Source organism: Rhinopithecus bieti, unplaced genomic scaffold (genome assembly GCF_001698545.2).
Source record: "Rhinopithecus bieti isolate Rb0 unplaced genomic scaffold, ASM169854v2 scaffold_947, whole genome shotgun sequence".
In the NCBI taxonomy this organism is placed as follows: Eukaryota; Metazoa; Chordata; class Mammalia; order Primates; family Cercopithecidae; genus Rhinopithecus; species Rhinopithecus bieti.
The window spans coordinates 4,739,944-4,750,776 of NW_016803664.1; the positions used below are offsets into that span (position 1 = coordinate 4,739,944).

Below are 10,833 nucleotides of genomic sequence, written 5' to 3' on the forward strand. Positions count from 1 at the left end.
CACTGAAAGTTCTGTTACTGGCCAGGCGCAGTGGCTCATGCCTGTAATCCCAGCGCTTTGGGAGGCTGAGGTGGGCGGATCACAAGGTCGGGAGATCAAGACCATCCTGGCTAACACAGTGAAACCCCACCTCTACTAAAAATACAAAAAGAAATTAGCCGGGCGTGGTGGCAGGCACCTGTAGTCCCAGCTACTTGGGAGGCTGAGGCAGGAGAATGGTGTGAACCGGGAGGTGGAGCTTGCAGTGAGCCAAGATCGCGCCACTGCACTGCAGACTGGGCAACAGAGTGGGAGTCTGTCTCAAAGGGAAAAAAAAAAAGTTCTGTTACTTGTAATTCGAGATGTTCCTATAAATTGTCAATAAAGGAAAAAGGAACTTCAGTAGAATCATTAAGACCAAAAAAAATGAAGAAATAAATACTTCAAATGTGAACTCAGCACTTTACACTTTACAATCTACTTTACATACTGCCTAGGTTGCCTTCCCTCCCTCCATACACGCAGACGGAGTGTGTGAGATGTCCCTGGATCAGGTTTAGCTCCTTTCATAGAGCCCCAAAATAAAGGATCCCAAGCACTAGGCTGCTTGGAGTCTGGAGTGATGATTCATGTGGAAAAAAACTTTTCATTTATTTAAAATCACCTATATTTATTGAATAGAAGCAGACAGGGCTTATTAGAACATTCAATCATTATAATAACATTCGTAACATATTGGGTCACTATTACTGGGATGAATAACCCAGTCACAGCAATGCAGGCATGGATAATTGATAAAACATTATGTCAGATCATGTGAATCAAAGTTTATATGCCCTGAAAAGCAATTTGGGTGACTCAGAAACTGGCCCAACTGAAACAAGACATTGATAGCAGTGACCCATGAGAAGAGCTAAAATTATTTCATGAAACATGAAAAAACAGAAATAAAGAATATTTTATATATGATTTTATGTATGAAAATATAATGAGTTTACAATGAATACTGTAAGTCGGGAAATCCCTCTTCGTATATTAGTATGTTTCTACAGATTACATAGTCCAGTCACAGCCTCTGTAGACACCAATTCTCACTTCACATTTGGTTCTATGAGCTTCTTATTTCCACTCAATGCCTGACATGTTTGAGATATTTGGCTTCATCCTTCGCTCTTCTCTTTTAGCCTTCCCTGTCTTTTACCTGCTTCCTCTTTTGGTGTTGGCTCTTTCTGGGCCTCTGGTGGAGGGGCCTACTGTGCTGGTGGGGCCTCTGGTGGCGGCGCCTGTGGTGGGGCAGCAGCCTCTGGTGCTGGCGCAGCTTCAGGTGCTGGGGCAGCCTCTGGTGGTGGGGCAGCCTCTGGTGGCGGGGCAGCTTCTGCTGGTGGCGGGGCAGCTTCTGCTGGTGGGGCCTCTGCTGCTGGTGGGGCCTCTGCTGCTGGTGGGGCCTCTCCTGGTGGCACAGTTTCCTCTCCTGGTGGTACAGTTTCCTCTCCTGGTGGCACAGTTTCCTCTCCTGGTGGTACAGTTTCCTCTCCTGGTGGTACAGTTTCCTCTCCTGGTTGTGGAGCTTCCTCTCCTGGTGGTGGAGCCTCCTCATCTGGTGGTAGGATTTCTTCTGCTATTGGGACCAGATCTGCTGAAGTCAACTCTGATTCCAGTGTTGTCTCCGTTGATGACTCCTCTACTTCAGCCACTGCTGTCTGAACTTCAGAGCAGAGGTAGGATATTGTAAGTAGAGTGCACAATAATAGTACAAGAAACAAAGGGACTAGCAACACTACCAGTTTATAGTCTACGTCTTGTCTCTGATGTTGAACACGAGCAATACTTTCACTACCACTTTCACTGTTGTTGGTAATTTGCATTCCCGGGGGGCCACTGTCCACACTGCCTCCATTTCCTGGATTTTTGCAGTCAGGAGGAGCAAAACCAGGCTCACAATGGCAGTGCCTTAAATTGTTGCAAACTCCTTTCCCATGACACGATTCCTTTGGTCTGCAGTCATACAGGAGTATGGAGTGATGAACGCAGGAGTAATCCGTGCAGACTTTGTTTGGGGCACAAGAAGTGCCGACGTGCACATCTCCATCATCAGGGATATCAGTAATGTTATCGGCATCCATGCTCCAGCACCAGTCATTGTCATGAGGGACCTGGATCACCGTATGTTGAGCTTTGACTCGTGGTAAGGATTGAACACCTGTACATACGAGTTTCCCACAAAATACATTATCATCTGAACATGTAACATATGTTTGCTGATCCTCAGCGGGACGGCCACAGTTTCCAAACCGGTCTCCTCTGGTATTCATTGAAATGTAACAGTCTTCTGGGGCAGATCTTGCAGGGTACCCATATATATTTACACATTGGTTATCAGGGTTCTTACACTGACCCCCAGAGCAATAGTGAATTCTATCACACAACGTGCCATCTTGCTTGTAGCTGTCTGCAGGGCATTCTGCAGAGCTACCGTCACAATATTCTGGGAGGTCACACTCATCCTGAGTTGGACGGCATAAAAACCCCTTCCTTCTGAAAGTGCAGTCCAGACAGCAGAGGCCATGGCTGCACTCAGCATGCTCCTTCAGAGTACATGTGGGATCACAGCATGGGTCGAGGTGACAGGCAAGGCAAAACCACAGTCAACTGCTCCGTGGTTCCTCCCCCGCCATTTCCACAGGCAGAATCCCTACGCTTGCGGCCCTGGGCCATGGCTTGTTAAATAGGCAGCCCTTTGTGTTCTCGAAGAACTGGTGAAGTAGTCAGAGCGCAGTTGCTGAAGCCCCACTTTTTTTGTGATATTTTATGCATGAGGCAAAAAGTGCGTCTCTTTGCAAAAGCAGGCCGACGTGGTCGTGCTGAATACCCAGGTGTGCCGAGCTCATGGACCATCCAGAGGCTGCAAACAAACACATCTTCATCGATGGAAGATTCAACAGCTGCCGCAAACCGCTTGAGCAGGCACACTGAGGAAAGGCCTGGCCATATTCTGTACCAGGATGATGCCCGACGATTCCATGTGGGCAACATCGTGCTTCGCACGACGGAAAGCGTCTACTTGTCTCCAGCGATTGAAATTCCTGAAGTGTGATTTGCAAGTCACTGACATCTATTAGTCCCCTCGAGTCCAAATCTCCATTCCGGCCAGCACCACCTCTGTGTTTATTCCCCTAGTTTGAAGCTGTCGGCCAGAGAATGACATCCACTACTCTCTGGACGTCTCATTGATGTTACTGCCCCACCATTGGAACCGCTGGTTGTTTGACCACGAAACATCTCCACGTACTTGGTGGGACCACAAGTAGGACAGCGCCTGGTAGATCATGAGGCTTCCTGCTCCTTTGTTGCACCAGCTAGTGGACACCACAATGGCTGTCTCTGGAAGCTGAACCACAGGGAGACGCGCGCTTCATGTGCCATGGTGTATTAACACATGTCTTCAACCGTCTGAAGATCCACGGGGCTCAATGCTGTAGATTGTTTCCTCCTTAATCAGGATGCCCCTGAGACCTGGCACAGGTGTTGACAGAAACAAAAGAACCTGACACTCCTTCTATGTAGCCTTCATAGTGGCAGTCATGTGAGATGAAAGGCGATTCTTGCCCCAGTATGCCATTGTGGTAACTGTAGATTGGAAAGTTATTCACAAAATGGCTTCTCTTCACCTTCAGGTGAACCAGCTGCTTCTGGCCTTGCATAAATAGCAAGTAGGACAGTCCTTCCACTGGGCTATCTCCTCCCTGGACTGTCAGCCTCTTTGGAATAATTATTTCATAGAAAGAGTAATAGGTTGATCCCAGGTGACAGTACATGCTTGGCACAAAAATCACCAAAAGCATCAAAATCTCTAACCTGATACATGAAGGTCCGGGTACTAGCCCCAGTCTCAAGTTCCACTTCTGTGGAGCCCAAGTTTGGAACTTTATCTTAACCTCTTCCAAGGCCACTTGGCTTTTCCACAGATAAAGCAGGATGTTGGCAGAGTCTTTTAATAATGCCACCACTGACATGGCCCAAATAAATCAGTTAATGATTCTGGGCCTACGTCCATCAGCAGAGCTCCCTCTCGCACACAAACCTTTGGAGGCTCAGGTGTTAGTCTCAGATCTGCACTGGCTCCCTTACTGGCAGTTCTTGCCCAATTCTGAGTCTTATAGATAACTTCAAGCTGTGTTTCTCTTCCTGCTTCTCCCCTGGCCTTGGGCAGTTTCTTTAGTATGTCTTCCTTCCAACGGCAACAACTGTAATCTTCCTTAGTTATATTCCTTTTACCTTCATGGAGAGATATTCCAAGCAGAAGGCCTGTAATGATCCAGCCAGTACTGTAACTCAGGCAAATTATTCTTTATCCTCAGCTCAGGCCACACAACTTGATAGCCGTTAATCTGCTCATTCTTTGAAACCCAACATTCTGGCAGGAGGTGGGGGGAAGGGGACAGGGCTTCTCTGGGGAGCTCTGAAAAGGACAAAGTTCTTTGTGGCCCACTGCTTCTTTCCCTCATTTCTGCAGTTTTCAGGGTACCGTTTCTCAGTTCAACTCTCCTTTGTCAGTGTCTGGGTTTTTTTTTCTTTAATTCAAGAAAATCCGTATGTGTATGTCCAAGTTTTCCCTCATTATCGCTGGTTCGTAACAAATGAGTTTAGATATTTTATATCTGCATATAATCTTCTCTATCAAGTTTTCCTAAAGCACAGATATATTACATGTTAAGTAAAATGGGCTCAGTTTCACCATGGGGGTATATAAAGGATCAGGATCAAAGTTCAGTTCCTCCAACTGCCCTAATATAAAAACAAACTGTGGGGTCCGAGCACGGTGGCTCACCCCTGTAATCCCAGCATTTTGGGAGGCTGAGGCAGCTGGATCACCTGAGGTCGGGAGTTCAAGACCAGCCTGGCCAGCATGGTGAAACCCCGTCTCTACTAAAAATGCAAAAAGTAGCAGGGCATGGTGGAGCACGCCTGTAATCTCAGCTACTTAGGAAGCTGAGGCAGGAGAATTGCTTGAACCCGGGAGGCGTAGCCTGCAGTAAGCCGAGATCACGCCATTGTACTCCAACTTGGGCAACAGAGTGAGACCCTGTCTCAAAAAATACTGTGGGGTCAAAATAAAAGCTGACTAACCAGATGTCTAGTTAACATTTCATCAAGAAAAGAAAACTGGGCTACAGAAGAACTTTTAAAAGATTTCTTCGGTTTGAAACTAAAAGCGACCTGAAATGTCTGTGGAAGTCCTTGAATTTGGTTTTCATGTCAGTTTCCTTGGTGTATTTAGCAGTACAAATTTAAAAGGAAAAGAAGCCCTATGCACCCATTCCTTAGGCAGTTATTCTGTGCATTCTAGATGAAGAAAAATAAAGCTCTACATTTTTTACCTTGCATAATTTTACAGCAAGTCAAATATTTACAACATGAGACCTTTCAAATATGAGATATGACTACAGAAAGGAATGTAATGGTACCATAATATCTTAGGTAACAGCATGAGAACAGATCAATTTATTCATTATTCCTTAATTCCTAATACAGATAATACAATGTATCATTAGCATCTAGCAAGAAAATTTATACTGTCACAAACCCACTAAAAAAATTTACAGCAAGAAAAGTGAAATGATTTCCAGCTGTACTTCTTGTGATTTATGTAAGCACAAAGCTTCTTAAAATTATATTTTGAAAATTATCACAGATTTTAGGGTGTTTCCCTGTGTCTTAACCAAAATAGGCAGGGCAAATTAGGTTAAGCCATTTGGTGGGATAAAAGAAGATTCAAGAATGGAAGAACATTCTACTTTAAATAAACAAAATGAAGTATCCAATTTTCTGATTCTCAAATTGAAACATATTTTCTTCAATAAATACATGCACACACACATACCCACACACAAGACCTGATTTAAATCTTTTAGCTTCTTTGACCAACAATTACCATTTCTTCAACTCGTTTTTTCTCAAATGAATACAAGCAACATAAACTCTTTTTAAAGAGTAATTCCTGCCAGGCACAGTGGTTTGCTCCTGTAGTCCCAGCTACTTAGAAGGCTGAGGCAAGAGGATTGCTTGAGCCCAGGAACTTGAGTCTAACCTGGGCAACATAGCAGGATCACATCTTTTTTAATTTTAATTTATTTATTTGTGAGACGGAGTCTCGCTCTGTCACCCAGGCTGGAGTGCAGTGGGGCGATCTCCACTCACTGCAACCTCTGCCTCCCGGGTTCAAGCAATTCTGCCTCCACCTCTCAAGCAGCTGGGATTACAGGCATGTGCCACCACACCTGGCTAATTTTTGTATTTTTAGTAGAGACGGCATTTCGCCATGTTGGCCAGGCTGGTCTTGAACTCCTGACCTAAGGTGATCCGCCCGCCTCGGCTTCCCAAAGTGCTGGGATTACATGCATGAGCCACCGCGCTGAGCCTTATCTATGTTTCAGACAATAAATTCAGACTGGCATTCTCCTATGTTCATACATTAGAGAGATACAAGTGTTTTTTACTACATCAAGCCGACTTTTATAACTGTGGTAAAGTCTAAAAGTATTTGATTGACCAGTAATGGCTTTAATAAGCAGAAGGTTAATAAATCATATAGGCAAACAGGAGAGCATAACCTGCTGCTTTATAAGAATTGTTTTTACAGTGTTGTTTCCACAGGTGTAGGTGTTAGGCCAAAAAATATGAGAAAGATACCGTTTCACTTCCAGTTACGTGCAAATTTCGAGTAGCAAACCTGACGGTTACGTTAAAACAGAATTTACTGCTGGACTAGGAATACACAAACAAAACTCCACTTCAAAGACCAAGCCATGCTGAGTCCCTTGGGAGCTACTGTTTTTTTTCAAGGCATGCTGTTGTGTTACAACAGCTGGGACATCCTCCAGAGTGTTCACAAACTTCCAGCTTGGTGCTCATTTGGATGTGTCTGGACACAGCACTTATATTAAGGGTCACATGAATTCAGCTTGAAGTAACTGAAACATGGGCAACAGATGCTCAGAATCAAAGGAAGGATCACTTTGGATACCCTTTCCATCGCACCTAAAACTCAGCATACACTGAAGGAAAAAAAAAAATCATCCTGAGCCTTTTTAGAAGACACCCAAGTCACAATTTTAAGAAGTTACGGATATACTGGATATGCTAGAAGATTCCTCTAAAGAAAAAGAAGAGTAACAAAGGTAATTACTACTGTTTTTTTCTCCCCATGGAATACTGAACCTCTGCCCTAAGACAGGAAAACTACAGTTGTTCTAATATTACACAAACAAGTGCAGTTTTCCTAACTGTAAGAAGCGATCTGTAAGATTTGCATTTCCTTGAAAAACACAACAGGCACTTAATTCAACTCTCAGCCAAGTTTTCTGGTCAGTAAATTAAAAAACGTTGGGTTTTTTTCTGTTGCCTGTTAGATTTTGCCATCATGAAAAGTATTCAGGTCGGGCGCGGTGGCTCATGCCTGTAAACCCAGCACTTTGGGAGGCTGAGGTGGGCGGATCACGAGGTTGGGAGGCCGGCGTGGGGGGGGGGGGGGCAGATCACAAGGTCAGGAGTTCGAGACCAGCCTGGCCAATATGGTGAAACCCCGTCTCTACTAAAAACTCAAAAATTAGCTGGGTGTGGTGGTGCCTGCCTGTAGTCCCAGCTACTCGGAAGGCTGAGGCAGCAGAATCGCTTGAACCCGGGAGGTGGAGGTTGCAGTGAGCCAAGATCAAGCCACTGCACTCCAGCCTGGGTGACAGAGCAAGACTCTGTCTTGGTGGTGGGGGGTGGGGAGGTGGGGAGACATATTCAATTCTCCTTAAAGGAAATCCATTTATAACAGTTACCAGTCACCTAAGATTAGTGAACTTTACCTCAAAAAATATCTTTTAATTACAAATTCTCCAAGATAAAAAGGAACCAATGTAGGCCGGGCGCAGTGGCTCATGCCTGTAATCCCAGCACTTTGGGAGGCCGAGGCGGGTAGATCACGAGGTCAGGAAATCAAGACCATCCTGGCTAACACAGTGAAAATCCGTATCCACTAAAAATACAAAGAGAAATTAGCTGGGTGTAGTGGCAGGCACCTGTAGCCCCAGCTACTCGGGAGACTGAGGCAGGAGAATGGCGTGAACCCAGAAGGCGGAGCTTGCAGTGAGGTGACATTGCGCCACTGCACTCCAGCCTGGGCGACAGAGCGAGACTCCATCTCAAAAAAAAAAAAAAAAAAGGAACCTATGTAGTAAGGTAATTCTTAAGACACTTTGTGTTTTTATCATCTATTCCCACAGGCAGTCACACACATACAGGGCATACTAACCGAATGTCATCCTGAAGACTCAGGGTGGAGGAATTACTCAGCACAGTGGAGGAGTTAGAAAATAAGTTGCTGGTGAGATCAATTCTGATCAAAGAGAATGCGATGAGAAAAAACTGAATAACAGATGACTATCCTCTCCCTCTGGTCTGGGAGGTGGAGCCTACCTGCCAGCTTTTCTATGTACCAAAGTAAGTATCCACCAAAAACTGCTTCTCTCTCTCTCACACACACACACACACACACACACACACACGAAAACTGATTTGTTATGGAAACCCATACGCACAACAGAAAACTGAAAAAGGACCTAGCCTTATTTTTCCTTCCAACAGCTGCTCTCTGGGCCAAAATTGTGCTTCCTGAAAATGAAGGGTAATAAACAAGATAAACAAAGCCCAGAGAATGCCAACACAAAACCCAGGCAGACATATTACAGAGAAACAAGGCAGCCTTATGAAAAAAAAACCCCAAACTGGATCATCTTACATGATAATCCAATAGTCCCACTTCAATTATATGTACATTTCTCAAATTATTCCAAAAACAGGACCAGAGGAACAGGGAACGGAAATAAGGAGTGATGGAGCTGGTGAAGGCTGCAGGGAAGGGGAAAGGACAAAGCAGGACCTCCCGGAAGGGGAAAGGGAAGCTCCGGTTAAACATATGAAGAATAGGCCAGGCTTGGTGGCTCACGCCTGTAACCCCAGCACTTTGAGAGGCTGAGGCGGATGGTCAGGAGTTCGAGACCAGCCTGGCCAACATGGCGAAACCTTCTCTACTAAAAATACAAAAATTAGCCGGGCATGGTGGCGGGCACCTGTAATCCCAGCTACTTGGGAGGCTGAGGCAAGAGAATCACTTGAACCTGGGAGGCAGAGGTTGCAGTGAGCCGAGATTGTGCCATTGCACTCCACCCTGGGTGACAAGACCAAGACTCCATCCCAAAAGAAAGAAAGAAAGAAAGAATAAACCCAAGGCTGGGCACAGTGGCTCATGCCTGTAATCCCAGCACTTTGGGAGGCCAAGGCAGACAGATCACTTGAGGTCAGGAGTTCAAGACCAGCCTGACCAACGTGATGAAACCCTGTCTCTACTAAAAATACAAAAATTAGCCAGGCATGGTGGTGGGCACCTGTAATCCCACCTACTCAGGAGGCTGAGAGAAAATCGCTGGAACCTGGGAGACAGGTTGCAGTGAGCGGACACAGTGCCACTGCACTCCAGCCTCCACGACAACAGCGAGACTCTGTCTCAAAAAAAAAAAAAAAAAAAGAATAAACCCAAAAGAAAACCCTGTTAGATTTAAGAAACACACCAGTACCCTTTTAAAAAATATGACAAAAAGGAAATGATCCTGCTTTTCTCTAGGGAATTAGGTGCAGGAGAAATGAGGGCTCAGCTCCCTCTTCTTCCATCATGGGAGTTCGCTCCCCAAGCTCAAGTGTGCCTCCTGTGAGTTCCAGCAGGCAGTCTGCAATGACTGAGCCACAAAAATGTCTTGGCAGTAGAGCTCATCTAGCAATGGTGTGGAAAATAAATACACAGGGCAATTGAAACCAGAATCCAGAGTCCTTAATTCAACTGTTTACTAATCAGAAAGGTCAGTATAGTCGGTCCTTTATCTACTGCTGGCAAGTGATTTTTGTATATTTTATTACAAATAAAATAATATTGCTTGACAGCATCATCTGTCATCTTACAAATATACAACTACACAGTCCTAAAGTAATAGTGTATCTCTAGACGTGAGCTTTCCTTAAAAACAAACAATAACTATACTATTATTAAGTCCTGCACCCTAAATCTATACAGCAACTTTAATCAATGTGGAAATGAAATTATGATTTATTAATTTACATAAAATTACTTTATACATTTAAGAATAATTTTTCAAATTATTAAAAAAACACAAAGTTTGAAGCTGTCATTATTGGGATTCATGGGACGTGGTTTGCTCTTCTATCACCTGCTTCACAATTTCTGCCAGTTTTAGTCGATCTACTTTATCTGTGAATCCACGACCTGAAAACCAAAAAAGAACAAGATCAGCCCTCAAATTCTTTGAGAGGTGGCAGACTCTTGACAGAGATCCAATAAGGTCCACCTTACCAGTATCAAATTCACCCTCACCAGTGGAGGAACCACCCCCACCATTGATCAAAAGCAGTTCAGATCCCCCATTTTCAGGTAGCAATTGTACCGTTCCACTAACCTGGCAGTAAAAATCCAAAGCTCACAACACACAAGCAAACCACAAAGAGAGAGAAGATCTTTTTAATACCTACAGCTGACAAACGACTCATATCTGAAAATATAAAGAATTCCTATATATCTATAAGAAAGACACAATTCAGTGAAAAAAAAATGGGCAAAAGACTTAATAGGTACTTCACAAAACAGGAAATCTAACTGGCCCATAAACATTTAAAACGTACATCAGTACGTTTTAAGGGTACATTTAAGGGTAATTCAAACTAAAACCACATTGCAGTACCACCTACAAACTAACAGGATAACGAAGATTTTTTTTTTTTTTTTTTTTTTTTTTTTTTTTT

General features: G+C 44.2%; 1 protein-coding gene and 1 pseudogene across 4 annotated transcripts in view; both read right to left on the bottom strand.

Annotated features, from left to right (window-relative positions):
* Positions 1-264: 264 nt before the first annotated feature.
* Positions 265-9,026, bottom strand: LOC108512152 (disintegrin and metalloproteinase domain-containing protein 1a-like; annotated as a pseudogene).
* Positions 9,027-9,847: 821 nt separating this feature from the next.
* MAPKAPK5 (MAPK activated protein kinase 5) overlaps positions 9,848-10,833 on the bottom strand; it is a 54,703-nt gene continuing 53,717 nt past the window's right edge. For all 4 annotated transcript variants that reach the window (XM_017847305.1, XM_017847301.1, XM_017847309.1 and 1 more), the window contains one exon: positions 9,848-10,300. In XM_017847305.1, coding sequence (XP_017702794.1) covers positions 10,206-10,300 — 95 coding nt within the window. In that variant the 3' untranslated portion in view covers positions 9,848-10,205. The remainder of the gene's footprint in view (positions 10,301-10,833) is intronic.